This window comes from Amblyomma maculatum, chromosome 9 (genome assembly GCF_055883805.1).
Source record: "Amblyomma maculatum isolate TAMU_Amacu chromosome 9, ASM5588380v1, whole genome shotgun sequence".
Lineage (NCBI taxonomy): Eukaryota > Metazoa > Arthropoda > Arachnida > Ixodida > Ixodidae > Amblyomma > Amblyomma maculatum.
The window spans coordinates 2,077,960-2,099,491 of NC_139352.1; the positions used below are offsets into that span (position 1 = coordinate 2,077,960).

General features: G+C 44.5%; 1 protein-coding gene across 1 annotated transcript; it reads right to left on the reverse strand.

Annotated features, from left to right (window-relative positions):
- Positions 1-1,699: 1,699 nt before the first annotated feature.
- Positions 1,700-20,495, reverse strand: LOC146178098 (uncharacterized). Its single transcript, XM_084579632.1, has 4 exons — positions 20,490-20,495; positions 20,234-20,356; positions 9,906-10,022; positions 1,700-1,711 (listed from the first exon to the last, which is right to left on the reverse strand). The coding sequence occupies exons 1-4, from the start codon at positions 20,493-20,495 to the stop codon at positions 1,700-1,702; spliced, it is 258 nt and encodes an 85-aa protein (XP_084435758.1).
- Between the last annotated feature and the right edge of the window lie 1,037 nt (positions 20,496-21,532).

Genomic DNA, 21,532 nt, shown 5'->3' on the forward strand with positions numbered 1-21,532 from the left:
TGCGCGGGTATCATACACAGTTCTGCTTTGCTCTAACCCAGCAAGTGTAAGAAGTCATCATTTTTCATTATGGCGAGTTTATATTTATAGCACAGCCTATAGTGATACATGGACTTCATTTGTATAACGTTGTGTTCATGGAAAAGGCTTGCAGTGTGGAAGAAATACGGAACTTTACATGCAATGCGTATAATGCGTTTTTGTAAGACAGTGAGTTTGTTAATATTTTCAGCTGTTGTTGTTGCCCACACCATACATCCGTAGTTGGCTATGGAAGAGAACAAAGAGTGGTAAAGTAACATGTTAACTGACGTAGGAACATTAAAGCAATTTCGGCGCATGATACCAACTGTTCTGCAAAGTTTCTGAACTACGTAATTAATATAGTCATTCCACGACATATCTGCTGCAAAGTAAACGCTGAGAGTTTTCACTGACTGCACAAGTTCTATTCTGCTATTGTTCAATTCAATTAGAAGATGTTCAAAATGTTTATGACGTGGGTGAAACATGACTGCTGCAGTTTTGCTAATGTTAATCCTCGAGTGATTATCAGCCGCACAGGTATTTATTTCTTTTGAGGTTTTATTAGCTGGATTTGCGAGATCAGCAGTTGAAGTACCCGAAAAAAAAAATCTATTAGGCGGCAGAAAATTTGCGCGTCTGAAATAAAGAAATAATATCCCTGAGTCAGCAAATACGCTGTGTGTAGTATCACGATGAAAATAATTACGCGATCAGCGCGACGCCTGCGCTCTCCGCGGTTCAAACTTTTTTTCATCGCGCTTTTACCTGGGCAGTAAGAAAGACATTGGGGCCCTATAAGGCATCATGGAAGAATCTAGGTATTTCTGCTACCACTTAAGTAAAAGCGCGATGAAAAGAAATGCGAATAACGAAGCGCCTGGGCTCTCCTTTGTTCATATTTCTTTCCATTGTCCTTGTACAAGAGCATTATATCACGTGCTCGAAAAGTTGTCCTTCCATCACATCACAAAAACGATCTTTCATTGCGCGCGGTCAGAAAGCTCAACTATGTACTGCGGAATACTTGTCAAATTGTATGTTTCGAGGCATCAAGTCTGGCAAGCTGCGTCGTATAAACATTATTTTTCACCTATTCCCATAGGAAAAATTCCTGGGCAGATAAGGCTGCTGGCTTCGGAGGTCAAGCAGTCGGTTCACCGCGCCCAATCCACTGCCAGGGAACTTTCGTGTCGAAAACATCCACAGCACGAGATAATTAATGTGGTGGAGATCCGTCACGCTGAAACCCCATCAACTTCAGCCCGTTAAGCGGAAGTTCATGACTACACCTATTTAGGATGCGCTCTGTGCATTTCCTGTCAATAAGGTAGGTGACTACAATGCGTCCTTGAAATATCCCACACCATACATTTGCAGACCACTGAACCTGAGGTCCTCGTTCCAATGTGGCTTGGCGGCCGACCTATAACGTTGTGCAGATTTTCTGTGGAACCTCTGAAGAAGTGCGCTTCATCGGTCCACATCACGTTGTCTAAAAATTCAGGGCTCTCCTCGCAATTCATATAGGCACCAGTTACATAAATCGAACTGGCGCTGGAAAATAGACCCTTCCACTGCCTGGTGCAGGCATACCTTGTACGGATACATGTTTTGCTTTCTGAGAACTCTCCAAACGAACGAAAACTGCCTCCCAATGCACCAGCAATTTCTCTCACGCTGGCCTCTGCGTTGATGTTCACAGAGGCCAACACGCAAGTTTAAACACTTCGCTCAAAATTGAGACACGTCTCTGACGTTGAGGGTGCACCGACCTTGTTCTCGTAAAACGACTGAGTACTCTTGTGAAAGTGCAGCGAGAGGGCAATCAGGATTCGCATCTTCTTACAACCGTGCAGCTAAAGTGTAATTCTTCTGCGCGACCACGTACGCGGTAACAATGTAAACCATTTCAGTGGTTGAAAAATGGCTTCCAGCAATAGTTACTACTAACGGCTGGCTGAAAATCACTAATTACAAGTGGGCACGTATCTGCAATAGTTAAAAAGTAATAGTTAAAATAGTAAAAAGGCATCACCTAGCCGCAGCCGCTATCAGACAACGTCTGCTCCATTACGGGTCCAAATGTGCAAGCCTACGGAACCTGAGACGGAGGACGAACTTGCTCAGCTTCCTCCTCTCACTTTTGTTTATGTTTTATTTTTATTTATTTTTTGTTTCAGGACACGTGGCGAAAAACAGACCAGCAACTACGAAACAAAATGAAATAAAACAAAACAGTTTAGCCCGACGTGACAGTGGAGAAAATGAGGAGCACTGCTCAGACAGGGAGGTGAGAAGTAAGGACTACTTTTGTCGTTGTTTGCACAGCTGGCCTTCTTCCTTAATTTTTTCTTCTGCTTCTTTCTTTCGCTTCCGCTCACTTTGCTTCCTCCTAGCCTCTGAGCCTGTCTCGCCAGGGCGTAATGCTTCGCCATTTTATATATGTGTACGCGTTTCGCTCCTAGCACCTTTCATTTCTTATTCTCACGCATTCTTCTTCGTTTTCTTTTCTTGCCTCCGGCGCTTCCGGATGCCACAACGGCTTCCGTCTGGGGGCGCCCACACCTGTTACGCACGCCTAACGTTAGCCAGGCTCCGAGAAAACGTCGAGCAAACAAGTCTTCGTCGCACCGACCCTCGCCTCGGTAATGACGTTTCACATTACGTAAGAGGCCACAGTCTAAAACCGTGCAGTGGCCGTGGAAGGGAACGTAGACGGCTGGCATTTGTCCGCCGTGGCAACATATCAATTTTCACTGAATTCAAATTTTCATTTTTTTATTGGTCGGTTTATGGTGTTTAACGTCCCAAAGCGACTCAGGCTATGAGAGACGCCGTAGTGAAGGACTCCGGAAATTTCGACCACCTGGGGTTCTTTAACGTGCACTGACATCGCACAGCACACGGGCGCCTTGCTTTTCGCCTCCATCGTTTTAAGCGATTTCTATACAGTCGGGAGCAGGCACGTCAGCGATATTGCTGCGAATGGTCAAACGAAGTGTAATGTGGTTGCAATTAGAGTTACAGGTAAGGAATTGTTTTGTTATGCGAAGAGTCGGCCTCAGAAACCTCCCTGCCGTTGCTGGCATCATCGGTGATGACTGGCTAGCCCGCATAGACCCTGGCTTATGGCTACTCATCCTTGCGCGATGTACAATTCACACTTAGAACGGTAACAGTAGGAGTCATGCTCAAAGGATACATTTACATGGCCTTTATTCCTATGAAATTGGAGGACTATTGTAAGTCATGCTGAACTGGTGTCCATACCTGCCTGGCATTGTGTATACGTCATTACTGTCTCATATACATATACGTCATATATGTGTACGTCATCTACGGTCCACAATTAAAGGAAAGATATAACATATCCAAAGGAATCCTAGCATTTCTTGCAAAATTGCGTACAAAACACGCTCTCAGACCTCCTACATCTACTTCGAAGCAAAATAAGTGTTATTATCAAGATCATTGCCCCCTATGACATACCGGATTAATTCACGTGATCACTATAGTAAGGAGAGCAGATGGAAATGGAGATTCGAGGTTATGGCATATTACAGCAGAGAATGCCATAGAGTTATCCCTGAAGGCATCTATCAAAGACAGATCAAAGCAAATCGAAGAGCAAATTTCAGCCACGTTCAAAATATTGATCAGGCGTTCCTTTTAGCGTCAGCACTTTGGGTATCATGTAGCTGGAAATTTATCTCAATCGCAACTGCAATCGTGTGGCACAAAAACGGCACATTGAACAGTGCTGTATGCTTTTATTCGGAGAGAATTACACTTGAGCACGTAGGAAAAAGCCCATTTCACTTAGTAACGGTCATTTAACTCCGCACGAGCGGCTTGGGATCTGTGTGCCCTTCTTACGTTTGGTTTCGTACTTTTTCTATTTCTTCGAGCCCCGATTCTCCGTTATGACTGTTCCCGGGAGAGGTTTTGAGGTCGTGATAAGAGAGGGAAAAACGAGTGCCTTTCGGCAGTAATTGCCGCGCACCGATAAAGAAGGAGTGCGCGCGTAATCGAAACGGCTATATATTTCGGCGCCGATCTAAGTGACATATTGCTGTGGCCAGTGCGCCTCAGTTGAAGTGCATGCGGGCGTATTGAAGTACATTGTAATAATATGCCGCAACCCGACTGGCTTGCCCGCTGATTCCAGCTTTGAGTCGATCACGCATGGTCTCTCGTGTCACTGTCAGTGCACAAGCAATGCCTGGGTCGAAATTCTTTTTTGTCGTCCTTCGCTTAATCACCACAAACAGCGGGAAGTAGGGCAAATTCTGAAGATGGGCAGAACGTTTCTCTGATGGATACTATTCTGCTAACTTCTTAGGGTTATGCTTCAAATCAGCGCTCTGAACCGAAGTTACAATAATATAACAGCTCCTTACAGCCAGGTTCACTAGTAAACTGAAAGTCCAGTCATTTGCCTGCATACCTACACCGCCTTTAGCGAACAATGGCCGGCATCAGTATTCGACTACCGGTATCAGTATTAAAGAAAACAACACGAAAACACTACAGTTTAAAAATACTTTCATCCCAGCTGTCACTACAAATACCTTCCGAGTCTCCCTTTTATAGATGCAAAGGTGAAAGAGTTACGTGTGACCATTGAAGTTGCGCAGGACGTTCCTGGCTTCACCACTCCAAGGGTCGTTAGCCTGTGCTTTTCGAGCCAATAAAATCTTGTCAACATCGTTGATACACTCTTAAAACTGTGAGCTGCTGTGAAAGAGAGAAATAATATTGCAGAGCAACCGTGTCCTGTGGAGATGTGGCCAACTTAGCTCCCAATAATTTCTATCCTCATCCTCCGCTCTGATTATCACCCGCTTCCTGCTATGCTTGTCGTCTGTGGAATGCCGCCAGTTACCCTGACTGAACACCGGTTATCTTTCCTTCTCGTGGCATGACGTGTTCTGTACATGCCTATTTCTTCCTTTCGACCTCTGATTCCGGCATAAAGGTCACTATCTGACCAACTGTAATTACCTGCTGTCTCACAAAGCTATACTAGTCGTTCGCTTTCATAGATGGCTCTGGCGTCCTTATTGACGTTGCACCCTTTGTGTTAACTTCCGCATTTCAACTCGGTGTGATAAATCTGTTCTATACTTTTTTGAAGAAGAAGACATGACCCTTCCAACTTCCTGCGCCTCGATCTTCAAATGAGGTTTAAATGAGGTCATAAATGAGGTTTTTTAATTCGTAATTTGAGTTACTTAGCAAGGCAAAGTCGTTAGCGATCACAGACTACTCAGGCATTCTGCATTTGTCTTTCAACTGTTCTTAATCCCTGTATTTGGAAAACAAAAGGAGCACCAAAGAGCACCGCAAAAACCGTCTCTTCGTGCCTAATCCTTCTTTATATCGTAGTTTATTATTTTCGGAGGTCTATGGTGGTTACGCAGCAGCCGTAACTATGTTTCAGTACTTTTACATCCTATTCCACTTCCTTTGAATCCGCAAAGCTTGCATGACTACAGAGATTTCATCTGAGTCAACTAATTTCTCCGGATCCTATGAATGTTATATTAGGGGCTCGCCTTAACACAACCACGTTAGATAATGCCATAGGAGCGATAAGCAGTCTCTTTTTATCCGTTTATAGACGGCGTCTCGCTCATGTCAACTCAGGCGGCTTCGCATGACGCGGACATTGCCGACTCCTCTAAACTATGCAACCAGTCCAGCAGCCACCGGCTGGGGTCACTGAAGTGCTAGACACGTGTTTTTCCACAATTTCCCTGTCAGGATCGGCAGCAAGATTCGTACCGAGGCAGATGCAAAACAAAGCGAGGTCTGATTAAAGATGCCTGCAAAGCCCACCCAGCGACAGAATTGAGTTCGACTGCTGGTCTGGCCCACTCGTAAAATCAGGGAGTGCACATTTACATCATAGTATGCGTCCTTTGAACATATATGGTTATAGGCGAAAATTTAGCTCGAATCACAGTGACGGGGGAAAGACATCAACTTCGGATCGAAACCTTTGAGCAACAAATGCATTATTCGCTAGAGAAGAAACGGCTACCAAGGCATTAAATTCCGCCTTGTTAGATATTAAATTCAATGAAAACTTGATACCGTGGTTCCGAATCACATATTAAAACCGAATAGCTGTTCTGCAGCAATATCCTGAATTTCTCTACCTTCTCTTTACCGTTAGCTTTACACATGCCCTACAGAGCCTATCTGGGCCAGTTGATTTTTGTTAATTCAACGTCACGTTCTTAGCATACACTACTGCGAGCCACGGTTTCCTGGGAAGCCGAAGAACGCGTCTTGTTGAAGTCACGACATAAGACAACGCAGACGCTGTTTATCCTGCACGCACGTATTCGGCTCTCGTTATATAAGCCTGCTATGAGCTATCAGCTTTCCCGAATGCCCCGGGGCTTATTTCGATAACACGCGTGGAGAAGTACCAGTACATGGCGAGAACCTTCGCCTTTTTACGTCCCTGAAAGTACGACCACGACGACCTCCGAGGATCCAACACACGAATCCGAGCTAAAATACAACAAGAAGTGATGAGGAACCGTGTCGCGTACATTAGAAATAGCTTCTCCTACCTACAGTCGAATAAAAAAAAAACTCACCTCACGAGAAGCGGTCTTACGTTTCCTCGGTTGCAGCAATCTTTCACTAAATTTCCACAATCTTTAATGTTTCTTCATTTTTCTGAATTGGTGGGCGCCAGAACTAAGGTGATCATTATTTAGACGCAGGCAGGCGTGTTGTAAACGCGACCAGAGTAAGACGGAATATGCGAGCTGTTGTAGAGTCGCAGTCGTCTCTAAATGATTCTTTTGAGTGTCTCTTCGGCGTCTCTCAGTTTGCGCTAGGAAACATTCCAGAAGCTTAGGGCTGGTGAGCTTCCGGACGGCAGCTCGCTCACTTGCGCCCTGACGCAGTCGCTATATTGGTTCCAAGTTAGGAAAAGTCTGTGAGCTTACTTTTGAGATCTCTCTGGCGGTTCCTATGCATTCGTGCTTTTTCTACACCCGGCTCAGTCTAAGGCGGCCATGTCATGGAATATAACTGCCACACTTACGCTCCTGAGAGTCGCGTACGCAATATCAACAGGATAAAATTGACGCGAGCAGGCCATGGAAGAATTGAAAAGAAACAAGATAACGCTAAAACGCAAAAAACGATATAGACGAGGCAAGAGCTCTAAGCGCAAGAAAAATCTTGGAAATATATTTGCAAAGTTTTCACTCTGATACACTAGTAAACCATACCATGGTGAAAGGCTAGAAGCGGGAAACGGGCCTGGATTGAAATACGTTTGCGCTGAAAGTGTAGGCAAAAATTGAATCAAGACATTTTAATTTGATTCAAGACAGTACAAAGCCGGATGCACCTCCAGATCCTTAGTTAACTGGAGTGTATAAGTGAATGAGTGAGAGAAATTGAAAGAGGGAGCATGAGAGCGTGTCAGTGAGGGTTATATGAATGAGTGTAACATACAGCAGGATAGATGGCAGAACTTGATTAAAGCACAAGACAACAGGATGGCCAGAGCCCCTTTAACCGTCACTAACCTAATAAATGTGGTACAAATGCAAGAGATGGCGCTACAATTCTGTTTTCTTCTAGATGGCTTGCAAGCAACACTCTTCATAGGACATCGGAACATGTCTAGGCATGTACCGATAGTAACTATCCAAGAGCCATAGGCCTGAGAGGAGCGGTGATTCCCGCGAAAATCGAAAAAAGTGAATTTCGAACACTTATGAAACATTATTATTTAAAACAGCGAACGCCTGCGCAAAGTAAAGCTTAGTCGAAGGAAGCTGAACGAACGGGATAAATTAATTTAAACGTGGTCGAAATTCGACGCAAGATGAAGCATGTCCTGGGCGTCCAGCGGGAGTCACCACGCCAGTAACGGTATCGAAAATTCATGAAATCGAGATGGAAGACCACCGAGTGAAAGTACGTGAGATAGCTGAAGTTGTAGACCTCTCAGCAGAGATAGTTGACAACATTCTTCACGAGAAATTGCGTATGAAGAAGGTTTGTGCACGTTATGTTCTGCGACGGTCGACAAAATGCGCATGAGGACCGACATCTCGAAGCAACGTTTATCGGTACTTGATCGCAATCCCCACGATTTGTGACGAGACTTGGGTGCATCACTACGCCCCAGAATTCAAACAACAGTCAAAGCAATGGATGGGCCAAATGAAGGGGCTTCAGAATGCAAAGACTTTGTTCAGCCGGAAAAGTGATGACAACTGTCTTTTGGCATTCAAGAGGAATAATCTTTGTTGACTAGTCAAAACAGCAAACGATAACAGGACAATACTATTCAACACTCCTGGAGCAACTTAAAACCGAATTGCGCACTAAACTACCTGGGTAAGCACGGAAAAAACTCCTCTACAATGCTCCCCCTCACATATCGCTTGTTGCAATAGCGAAATTGCCCGAGTTTGGCTACAAGGTGGTGCCTCATCCATCCTATGTTCTAGGCTTGGCTCACTGCGACTTATTCATCTTCCCAAACTGCAAGAAACGGCTGGGTGGAATGAAATTTCTTTTTCAGATGAAAAGGTCATCTCAATCGTCAATAACTACTTCAAGGGCCTCGAGACATCCTTTTTTTTCTGAGGGTATGAAAAAATTGGAGCACCGCTAGAAGAACTGTGTGGAGCTCGGAGAACACTGTTTTGAAAAATAAGTCACTCGTTTGAGAAAACTTGCTATCTTTAATTGCTTCTTACCGCACTTATCAAACGACCCTCTTATTTCCGCCAGAAGAACTCCGTTCAGTTACGTTCTGTCTTAATCTCGGGAGAAGGCGTCTCTCATAGCTTGAGTCGCTTCGGGAGATTAAACCCCATAAACCAAACCTAATCTCAGGAAAATTTCGTACACGATTTTATTGCCAGTATTCTGACCCTCAAAATATGAAACTGCTGTCAAAACCAATCACTGCTTACGGCCCAAGCACAAGGAAATGACACGAAAAATTTAGGAAAGTGCGTACGCCATGGCCATGTTTTCTATATGTTTTCCAGGTTGTTTTGATATAATTGTATGATCATTACCACAACATGTATGATATCATAAGAAGCCAGCATGTACTTAGGCCCATGGGTTATACGAAAACCAAGCAAAGGTACGCGAAACGTGACATTGCGCATTTCGTCAGGGCTGGGTCTGTTCTTTGCTACATCGTGCTAGTTATAATCTTCCTTTATATGGAAGCTATGAAAATTGGCCTAGCAAGATCGACAATTAATTTAGCACATTAGGTAATGACAGTATGTGAAAATCATTTTCACTACAATCCTCAGCTTTCCCCTAAACAACTGAAGTTAAAATTTATTACTTAAGGATGCTGCACGTATTTTCCCCTGGTATCAAATAAACACACCAGCTGGGATACTCTGCCTCTACACCGTCTTTCTGCTTTATGGATTTTTTGTCGGAATGGCTATACTGGTGGTGCGAAGCTGTCAGATGCTGGTAAAATAGTGGCGCTGACGTCGCTTAACGTATGTATTAAATATTGCGCAAACTGTACAGCGAGTTTGTGAACGAATGAAAAGCTGCGCTTTATAGCACACAGGATGGAAGTAAGCCAGCCACACCAGTATGAATGAAACGAGCAGCTAACGCAAGCTTGTGCATTTAATCGCATTCATAAAGCAATGAAAGCGATATAGAAATTTTGGGACTCAAAGAGCACGCCACCATATATGTCACGGGAAGCTACAAGGTCAGATAATTGTACGATTAGCCATGAAGTTTCAATTATTCCTCACAGGTCGTTCCTTTCTCGTTTCTTGCGCATTTCTTGTATGACGATATGCGTGAGCGCTTGAAGGACGAGCTAGGTTAACACTGACCTCAATTAGTCTCTTAATCTGGGAGAGCCTCACGCCGGAGTAGGACAGAGCACACGCCATGGCTTTGAGCGCCGGAGGGGAGGCTTTCTCCGACACTTGTTCAGGCACTTCGAAAAGCTGCAAGAAAACCAAATATCTATAATAAGAATGCACGTCGATTGTCCTCGGGACACTAGTTGCACTCCTAACACAAATGGAGCAAAAAGGAAGTAATACCACTGCTGTAGTGCACACTCTTTTAGAGGTGAGGTAGGCTTTTCAAGCACCGCGGTAGATTTCGACAACTAAATACACGGCATACTTATTACTGGCCGTGGTGACATATTTCCACTTAAGATTAGTAACCCGGTGCAGTTAAATGTGTAAAGCGGCATCAAAATTCCTGAATTGAGCATATTATAGAAGACCGAAACATCTTTAAATGATTTGTAATTGCAAGAACTTCGCAGCTGTTGACGAGGGACACAGTTTCGGTTCCGAGTGTAAGTAAATCTATCACCGGGCTTGGGCAGCATATCCTGTCCCTAAAGCTGAGTGCGGAAGAACACATTTCACCCTATTTTTTACTCCCTTATAATGCAAATCGGAGTTAGTTGGTGAAAACGGCCTGCAGGAGGTGACACCTTTTTTTCTTTTTGTGGCTTACGAAAGTGTGTGTGCGTTCGTGCGTGCGTGCGTGCGCGCGTGTGCGGGGGTAGTCAAAAGGTCAGGAACTAGGTTCCGCTTCTGGTCGGCATATTCTTACACTTGCGATCCCATTAAAGCTGTCATTAATTCTCAGCTTAGAATAAGGCATCTACCCTCCACAGATCAGATTTGTTGACGTCATTGCTGCCTGAGAATACTGCTGAGAAGCAGACCTGGAAACGTTGGACTACCCCTGTACTTTGCGTGTCTTGCCTCTTAATTAACAGTCGTTGGTACCACATGTTCTTGCTCTGTTTCTGTTGTGCCTAGGCTAGACTAGATCTGCACGTGTACCGCACCATGACAAACACCACCAATACCTGGGTCCACCTCTGTTGCGAAAATTCGCAAGTGCCGGAAGAAGTTGCATCAAAGGGCCAGCAATCGAAGCAAACTTTTGGATAAAACGACGAAAATAAGAACACAAACCTAGGAAGCTGCGCAGGTTTTTGAAGGCGGTAAGCTTGGGAAAGGCAGCTACAACAGAAAGTCTGGCCTGGCTTTGAGGGGCACCTTTCTTTAAGACAATGCGCCCTAATATTATGAGTTGACAAATAACAAAACGGCATTTTTTAAAACTGAACTGCAAGCTGGCGTCGGAGTGGCAGGTGAAGTCGTGATTCAGGAGTAGAGGTCGGTGTCAGCCAGGAGAAGAGACGATGTGGTAGAGGTAATACAGGCTAGTCTTCTATCTTACTCAATGAAAAATGGTATCCATCACACTGTGAAATGTAGCCGGAGCATTGCAAAGGCCGAAAGGCCTAATGTAAATTATTAGAAGCCGTCTTGTGTGAGAAAGACGATTTTGCTTCTACCCGCCGCCTATTTTGGAGACCTGCATGTCAGAATCCGGAACGTAAATTAATAGAGAAGAGTTCGGCCCTCTGCAGACCGTCCAGAGCATCGTCGATGCTCGACAGCGGATAGATGTCTGTCAACGTCAGTTTTTAAAGCTGGCGCTAATACACACTGTCACGTTTCTTGTTAACAAGTACGATCTCTAGAGAACATTTGGAGGAGGCGATGTGTCAGCACCGGCCTTCTGGCCGTTAGGAGATTCGAGTCATTCGACTCCTCTCAGCTAGAGGTCGCTCGCTCGTCGGACACTAGTAACTCTAGGACACTCAAGACGCTTTCCACCACCGCCCAGTCCCGCAGCCTCAGATGCGCAGCGTCCCTGCCTTTCTACAAGTGCCCTCTGGCTTCAAACTCCTGCCGACGAAGAGCTGTCTTTTGTTACCACAAAAATGGCAACATTGCAGATGTCTCTTTCGATCAATGGGGGTGGTATGAGCTTCGTCGCGTATCACATTTGCTTTAGAGGTTAACCCGCCTGCAAGATGCGAGCTATTCTTCCTATTCGCTGAAGCTATTGGCTAAAGATAGCCGGCTCCCGTTGGCGAAAGGAACCAAGGCACAAATGACAGCGGGGCCTGCTTTCATCTTCTGGCGTCGCGGGTGTCGGGAGAGTGCGACTGCAGAGCTCCAGAACCGATGTCGTCACCCGGAACTTCCACCAAATGTACTATGGGGGCTTATTTGAAGGTTCTGGTACCACAAGAGCCGCGACGACAGGGGTCCATTATCACTCAGGTCCTAACAATGCCACTGAAGAGAATATTAAGAATGTTCTTCTTTACGAAACCTCGATTTCGAAAGGAAACCAGTTCACGAGCTATAGATATGAATATACCTTCATACAAAAAAGCGCTATAAATAGAGCAGCCCCCGGAGCTAAGTGTACAACTCGCGAACTTTTCTTCTGTAGCAGGCCCAAAAGATATTGAAAATATTAGAAATCAACGCGTGTGGAAACTCACTAGCACGAAACGCAAACGTTGAGCACTCAGGCGATGGCTTTCAAAATTACAGACAAACTTGTCAGGCTTCTTCAAGGTCTGAAACGTTGAAAGATAACCTGCTCTATCGACCCAGCTGACACTTCCGATTCAAAACCAGTCCTAACCAGATGGGTGGGCAATATATTACTGTAACCAGTGAATATTCCGGCCGCTTTATCAAGTTATTCAATTTAAAAGCGCAAAACGCGGTTGTTCGCTTCGGGGCAAAACATGACCGTGACACTTTAGTGTATTGCGGGATTGTGTTGATGGGACGTATTAAAAGAAGTAAAACAAGCTTTTGCGAATCGCATTTTACAGTTGTAGCAGAATTTTCTTATCACGCCGTAAATATGGTAAATATTGTGATCATATAAACAATTACCTGTGTTTCCATAAATATAAAGCCCGCGGAACAAAGGTTTGGATGTGCTCGTAGCACACTGCGAAAAGAACACTACGGCACATTTCTTGGAGTCGGACAAGGAGCGCTTCTCATGCATTATTCATTTCAAGTGCACCAATAATCTGCTGAAAAAATAACTGAAAGAAAAACTAATAGAACAGATTTTTTTGTTAGTTGTTTTTAAGTTCTCTTATTCCCTTAAGGCAAGAATTATAATCGGGGGGTCGGGAAATTTTCATAATATAAAATGTTTAATGAGAATGCCAGGATCGCCTAGCAACGGTTCTGATATTCCGCGATGATTGATATTGCAATTGCTTTCCAGACATATATCTTGACTATGACGAAAAGCTATATTCAAAGTCTCATATGTACTTCTATGCCTCGTTGTCGTCATAGGAAGTGGTTATATGAGCAAGCAAATCCCCTCATAATTCATGCTCTCATTTCATGTTCTCAAAGCAAGCAAACGAAAATGTAAACTCACCGGAGCCATAATACAGTTTCCGGTAAGCATGAAGCCAGTCATTAGAAAGAAAATCGCTATTTTGCGTTCATTTCGCATGCCTGCTCGATATCCTCTTAGATAAGACATTTCAAAATTTCAGCGCTTTTTTTTTTTTTTTGCGCCCGAAATAGGCCCCCTTTTTTTGTACTTTCAAATCACGCCAACACAACTAGACCATGCCAGAAGAGGTTTTAATGAGCAGACAAGCATGGCAGAATGATGAATTATGGATAGTTATTTGAACTGCCATTCAAAAAATTAATCGTGTGTTTGCGGTTTTTCTTTGGACTTCGACCTGGGAAAAGACGAGGCGAACGAATTTATTTTTTTCTTTAAAAAGCGGAGGAGTCGGTTTGATTCATTTGTTTCTGCGCCAAGTGGTATCGCGCTTTTTTTTCTTCGCAACCAAAATGACACCTTTTTAAGAACAGTCATGCAAGTGCGGCTGCAAAGGCTGTTACCCGGATTTGTTGTCTCCTCAAGTGAAAACATGCGTGGTGCACAGGATATTTGCGCGAGGTAGTTCTCTCTTACAAGTTGTTAGAAGTGCGTTTTTCCCGTGAATATTTGTACAGTGATGACAAGAAAAACCTGTATAAGGACCTAGTGGAAATAATGCTGCCGGCACCTTTGTATCGAGAGCCCTACCGTGGAGGCCCAGGGCAGGATATTTTAAAACGAGTGAAGAGGATGCCAGTTCGACCGGCTGCCAAAACATTTTTTAAGTTGCACTCGAACACTCTACCCGTCAAAACCTGGCTTCACGAAAAAGGAATTTCATTGGGACGTGCTACAAAGAACAATTAAAAAAGAGCTACCACTAAACGCTTATGGCATCCGGTTTTTACCGGTGGAGAACGAAGACGTACCCTGTGATTTAATAATGCTTCTGGGCCTCCACAGCTTGTGGAAAACACGGATGCAAGTAAGGCATGAAGATATTAACATTCGCAGTGTACGTGAAAATTTTGTTGAAAGTGCTGTTTATCTACGGGAATGTATCTGCGCGCTCCCCGACCCACCACAGTGGGCAGAAGTTCTGGATGACCTGGTAAAATTGAAGAAATTTTAACCTCACACGCGTCAGCACAAGGGCAGCTGAAGTGTTTTATTAAGTGTGACAATTTGTTGTTCATGTATACCTCGGAAATAAAGAAAAAAAAAGATGTCCTCTTAGGTATTCTTAACTTAGTAGACAAGATACGATTACTAGAAGGTCTGTTCACTCAACACTTATTTCCACTCGGTTTTCACTCTGCCCTACTCAGCCGATCTGTCCTCAGTGCTCGTGGCTATAAGTACTGCTTCTGCGTCTGAAGGAGAGACTGACGCCGCACGAATAGGCCAACAGCGCTAAAAACATGAAAGATGAAGAAAATAAAAGAGAGGACATGCGCAGACTGACAACTGAATTTACTAAGTGAAAGATGAAGAAAATAAAAGAGAGGACGTGCGCAGACTGACAACTGAATTTACTAAGTGAAAGTTGACACTGAATGAACACAAAACACGTGCTTGAGGCTATAAGTTCGCCTCCGTCATAGCCTCGCGTCCAGAAACCGCACTTCACAATCATCAAGTATAATCGAAGGATTGCTAACACACACGTGTGTCTTTTTCTTGACAACATATGCCTTGTACACCTCTCACGCACTACAGTCCTTATGCCTGTACAAAATCTGTATTTAGAAGTGGAAGCCTCTTCTTTTTCTTCTTTTCACAGGCCCTGCAGTGTTTGCGAACATGGGAATACTCATCAAGATACAGGTTGTTAAAATCCTCCTTTAATCGAATGTTAATGCGTACACCTCCCCGTCTGACCGACATAAAAACACCCGCAGGAAATAGGAAATTCACAGACCACACCACACACACAGGGAACATATGGTGACCTGTGGCATATAAAGGATCTGTGCCAAGGGCACATATAAGAGTCATCTTTAAGTGGGCCGAAAACACCCCATTCACACCCTGTACCGTTTTGCAAAGCTATTCGAATTGGAATCATTTCGTAGCGGTAAAAACACGCACACAAAGAACACAAAGACCTTACGCTAGCAAGGTATGACAGCATATTTCTTTTTTTTTTTTCTTGCCCCTCGGCCTGCTGAGAGGCAAGCCCACCCGATTTCACTTTTTCAGTCAGCTTTTCGCAAGCTGCTGCTATCACAGAGGACGAGTAGCATAACAAGTAGCCAGTCGATTTTAATCTAATCACTAGACTAATCGTGTTCAGTGTCAGAATCGCACAGCGCAGTTTGTTACTAGCCAGTATTTTTAACGTTCGTAGCGGCTACATCAATAGTATAGCTGTGCTACTCCAAAGGGAAGCGCCGACTACAAAGCAAACTAGAATTTTTCTACCCACTTATTTCAATAAAGCTGCAGTAAACCCTAACTCATATGTGCTTCCACCGCATTTTATTTTTCTTTATTGGAAAGCGCTATACCTTTCCGCATGCCGTCAATAAATTAAACAAGCTGGCTCATGTGTTGTTAAATTCCATCTGAGGCTAATTTCCTAGCATTTTTGTCAGAGCTGCGGCGTGCGTGAGTACTGACTTGCTGTTTACCGCTTTTAATTTGTGTCCTTACATTTTCAATACCAGAATATTTGACTCACGTGCAGACTTCATCCTCCTATCCTGCTTCCCTTTTTTCTTGTTTTGTTTAGCTCTGTTTTCGCATGTATTTTGTGGGATGGGTTAGCCTACGTGGTCTGCTTCACATCTAAATCCGTGTATTCCTCCCGGCAATTACGTCTTCAGAGCTCTGTAGAAAATGTGAACGAATGAATTTTGTGTCATCGCATTATGAAGGAGGTAAGAGAACTTAGAGGCGTGGATACTAATTGTTCCATTAAATGCTGTCGGAAAAAGTAAATTGTCAGCCCGGAAAATTTAAGGTCAACGCGCTAAAAACATCTGAACATGTTCGGTCAAATACGTTTAACAATATTTCTGCTTTCACTATACGTTATTTTAGGTGGCTAGCATAAACTCATTCGTTCTAGGGCTTCTCAACAATTCCAGGTACCCACAGTTGACTTTTTCACCGCTAAAACAAGCGGTGCATCGAATGGCATTCCTTCCAGCTTAGATTACGTGAATCTGAGTGACTTACCAACCAATGCACAATCGCACACTCAAGGGGCTCTTGCAGTGCCTCAGTGCGTCTTTTTTGAACAAGTATCAGTGCGAAAATTGTTTTCAAAGTGTTCTTTTTTAAAGCGTGGAAATAAGCAGATAGTTGTTTCGCTTTAATTTTCCTGATTAAAACAGTTTCAGCTGCATGTCAAGGTTATGTCTTTCTTGAAATGCTCTCTGACCATCCGCTTCGTCACCAAGTATTCTACCGAAAAAAAGTATTGCGAGAACACCATACGTAATCGAAATTTTCTGGAAAACAACCGATCGAAATTATGCTGTTTATTTATTTAATAAATTAATTATTTGTTGCCGAAACCAAGCAGAGAGAAAATAAGCAAAGAATAATTTTGGAGCTAGTATGCGTGTAGACATAAAATACATCCAATATAATAAAAGTGGTCGCAAAAGAGGGTTTTGTGTGCGTATGAAGTCGAGGAAACACGCTCCATCTTGGTCCAGATCACTGCATCGATTGGTGCGATCCATTTTCTGCGCCGTAGGAGGGGATGCTGACAAAGTCATTCAAGAAGCCTGTTGATAAATATTTTTTGCAGCACTTGTTTAATTCAGAAACAAAAGGAACCGTTCGCTTTTTCTAATTTCCTGGCTACAAGCCTGAACGTTTCCCCGTAAAGCCAGCCAAAATGGCAGGGGCAGTTAACCTGACCATCCAGGCTTACTTTAGAGGTTTGCTGTTTAGTTGTTCCCTCTCTGTGCTTTCTTTTGGTGCGAAATTTCCTGGAAAAAGGCGGAACACAAAAGTCCGTGGCTAGGTTAAGCTGGGATCTGGAAATAGCGCACGGAACCGGGCAGCAGAGGCCCACCGGCACGGGTATTAGTCAAGGACTTGGGGATATAAAATTTTCAGGTATTCTTAATGGACCAGAAAACAACACCTCTTTCTCTGTCATTTCGAAAGAATATAAGCAGAAACTGGAAATATATTTTTATTTTTTCCGCACATTCGAATGCCAGAAGACAACGCAGGATGCTTGCGGGAAGGAAAACATTCATAGCAGCAGAATTGCCTAGTGATCCTCATATTTTAGAAACTGCAACAGAGCGTTGCTTTTTCTCCTGGAAAAAGTATTAGAAATCTGGACAAATAGTTTAAGTTTGAGCATTCGAAACTGCTCGGAGATTTAGAATGTTTGCTACACCCTATTGGCCTTTCTAAATCCGATATTGGAATGAAGGGGGAGAGCAAGCCTTAAGACCGAAAGCGCTTGCGCAACATCTCATCGAACCAGCCTCTCAATTACAAGTGAAATTATGGGTACTGAAATGCAGCAATATTCGCTATTGGTTGCCGAGAGACGGCTCTAGTAGGTGCAATCCGGGAAATTGGGAATTGTATGTGTGAAACAATCTTTGTCCAATCTCCCTTCGTATAAAACATTGCTCCTTATTTTCTGGCGAACCTGGAAAGCGGGGGTGGAGGGGAGGGGGGGGGGGGCGGGAGAGGGCGGGGCTGTAGTGAAACGCACTAACATGACCTGACATAAATAGCAAGGCAGACAACAAATATGCATACAAAAGGCAAAGAGGGAAACAGAGCTATAGAGAACGACACACGGAGGAACTAAAGTGTGAACAAATGCATATAAACACGTCGGATGCCGTTGGTGCGGCGCCTTTGCCGTTCGGATGCCGGGAATCGCGGGCGATGAGCCAGGAGCGCACACAGCATGGCGGTGAGGTCGCTGCTCGCGTCAGGGCGATGGAATGCAGAATATCTGGGTCCCTTCGTGCTCGACTGATCCGCCGCGCGCACCGCGAAAACCAAGACGGCAGCAGGTTTTTTGCTCGGGTTTCGGCGCGGTTTGAGTGGTTTTTACGGCGCTGCACGTGCCGTTACTGCCGCGCTACGGTTGAGTGTTTTCCTCCTTTTAGGAGGGGCTTTCTCGCCGCACTGTTTCCTTCGGCACGGTTGACCGGCTCGCGCAAGATTTCGAAGTCAGCGTCAGCCAAGGGCGAACACTCTTATAGATCAAGCTAAGGCAGGCCGTTAAAGCAAACTTGCACGCCCCACACGCTTTCACAGATGGATGAACAAAGCGTTGCGTTAACGCAGGGGGTTCGGGTATTGAATATGCGCAATGAATGAACTGCAAATAAATTTCCAGTACAGTGTGGCATGAGTGGTTTTGCATCACCGACATGCAGATTTGCTTTCAGAGACGCAGTAGTGGCTGACAGAGAACTGCACTGACATAGCACAGCAGACGGGAGTATTTTGCATTTCGCCACCATCGAAATGCGGCCGGTAACCATGGTCAGGTCTCTGTCTCAGCAAGTATGCCTGTCATCTCAGCAGTTTTGTGACCGCAGGGTCTTTCCGGGAATGGAAGCAAATGCAGCAGTATTCGTGAAGCAGCCTGAATACGATGGAAGGGGCTTGGGGCATTCAGTTAAGAAACAATACATTTTGTTAGAGACGGTTACTCGCTGTAAGGCATGAATGATGAACTATGTAACATCAGAAAAGAGTTGTAACGTGGAGAAGGGGCCAACAATGAGAGATAGGAAGAGTCCCAAATGACCTTCTATACTTTCCTTCGGACGCCGCATCATTCGAGGTGGCGGTGAAACTGCTGCCAGTGGAAAAAAGTGAGCGCGATCCGAAAAGCCGCTTAAACAACAGAAGCTATCCATTGGGCTGTGGCGTCGTTTTCGTCCAGCTGGAGGAGCTTTATCTCTGTCCTCGGGTCGGGGCTGACTCTTATAACCTCACAGTGATCAGACTCGCGAATGAAATGACTCGCGGGTGGGGACTGTAGGCAGTTCCAGATCATATGGTTTAGATATGATATCAAAACTTTTTCATTTATCTGAGTCCTTTCGAATAGAAGCTGCATAATTGCGGATTTTATTAGGCGTTATTTTGAAGTTTAAGCAGGCTTTGTTCTGATTTTCGGAGAGCGTTGTATCTGTAGGGAAGAATCTGCCTGCATGGTTTCTCTACAGGAAGTGGTTGGAGGTCTATATAGCCCGGCGCGACAGTTCTCGAGCCGCCTCATTACGAGCCAGGGAGGCATTTGGCGAATGCAGTAGGGGGGCTGAGAATTACAAGTATTGCTTCTTGAAGCTGCTAAATACCGGTCAGCTAAACATCAGTTATTTTCCCTCATGGCCATATCTTATCGAAAAGGTAGCAAGGATACTTATCCACCTAAAAATGATCTCTCGAGGCCCCTTTGTATTATCTCGCCTGAATAACAGTCAATCACCCGACTGACTGTTCCTAAGACTTCCCAAGTTTCCAAAACGTTTCAAATAGAACATTTGCCCTGCTCTCCGCAAAAATCGAGTAGAATCGAAAGTTGTCTGGAGACGTGCCAAAACACGCTCCTGATTATCGCCAGTGATTGCCTAAAATACCAGCACAAAGGCTCCCGAACTTGCTGCTGCTCGCGCTCTTGGATGCCTATCAATCAACACCACAAAGAAAAAATAGCACTGCCCTTGAGACTTGTATGCATCGCACACACTCATCGGTGGGATGCATAACATCCTTCTCGCCTTCGTTAGCACTGTCGCGATCACGAAGGGAATAAAACAAAAATAAGGCAGTACTGGGCGCGTGTGTACTCGGAGCGCGATGGCAATCAAGACGTCGATAGCCGATGCTGGCCACGCGCGAAGAACACGAAGGCAACAATAAAGTTTCATGAAATAGAACAGGCGTAGAAAAATAAAGAAGGGAGAAGAAAAGGTGCTATGGGGGGGGTGCCTACCGTTACAGCTCGGTCGAGTCCTTCGGGGCCAAACGGACCGCACAACGCTCCGAGGCCGAAGTCCTTCAGCTGCCGCTCAGCCTTGAAACTGGTCCGAACGCACTTGGCCAGGTTGCCTGGGAACTGCACCGATTCTGGACGCTTATAATCACTCCTCCTCCCTCATAACGAGTTGAGAAAAACGCGGTGCAGAGCATATACAGCGTGCGATCGCGAACGCCTCATGATCGAGTCACCAAAAGAGGGAGAGGATCACCTGCATTGTTCAGCTCTCCTCGTTAGCGATAATTCAAACGTCACGGCTGATCCTACCTGCAGTGTTATTAACGTTAGCTTTCAAGCAGATTGCTCTATGAATCGGTGTAGAGCAATAGAAGTGTCGGTGGTTCGTATCGAAGCAGCTCCCTGTCTAAAATCGCCTCCTGGCGTCCTAATAATTCTCACTGGACTATGCTGTGTGCCCCTGTCAAAAACGAAACAATAATAACAATAAAAGGGAGCGTTCTACCAATGCCTGCAAGAACAACAAAAAAAAGCAGGAACGTCGAGGTCTGCGGCCAGCTGATCGAAACGTTGATGGCGTAGCGATGTAATGCCGGACACGTTTAAATGTTTCAGGGCTTGCCAAACAGTCTCATGAGATATATGAGGCAGTATGCGGTAGAGATTTCAGGATTAAGTTTGATCAAAGCATCAAAAACAACGCCAGAACGGGAGCACATGGCGGTTACCAATAGCTCGATAGTTTTTTCAAGAAATCTTTAGTTTATACAAAGATACACAAAGACAAAACCAAATTATGATGGGAATGCATAGAAGGTCGCCATGTGTTAAGAACATGCGATATCAAATTAGTATTCATTCATTTTTGCACCTCTTGGGTGACTGATATGTATCTACCGACTCGTTATCACGTCTGCAGGGAAAGAGAACGCTAACTGCATACACACATTGTCATATTGGGGCCAAGGGCCAGTTTCAGCTAACGAAGCAGATAATAATGTCCGGCCTCACTGCGCCGCGATTCAAACGTTGGCGGCCTGTCAATTTTTTTAACCAGATAATCATTGTTTTGGACCTGTACCGCTTTGATATTTGTATAAGTTCTTAACTTGTGAGGAGTACTTTCCGCGCTGCGACCAACCATAACGAAACAACCAAATTATATGAATATTTATGTCTTTAAATCTCTACATTAATTTCCCCAACGACAGATTCAACCATGACATAGTGACTTCGAAATTGGCGGGCGTTTTCATTTCTTTCGTTACCTCTACTGAAGCACAGTCGTGGTGAAGG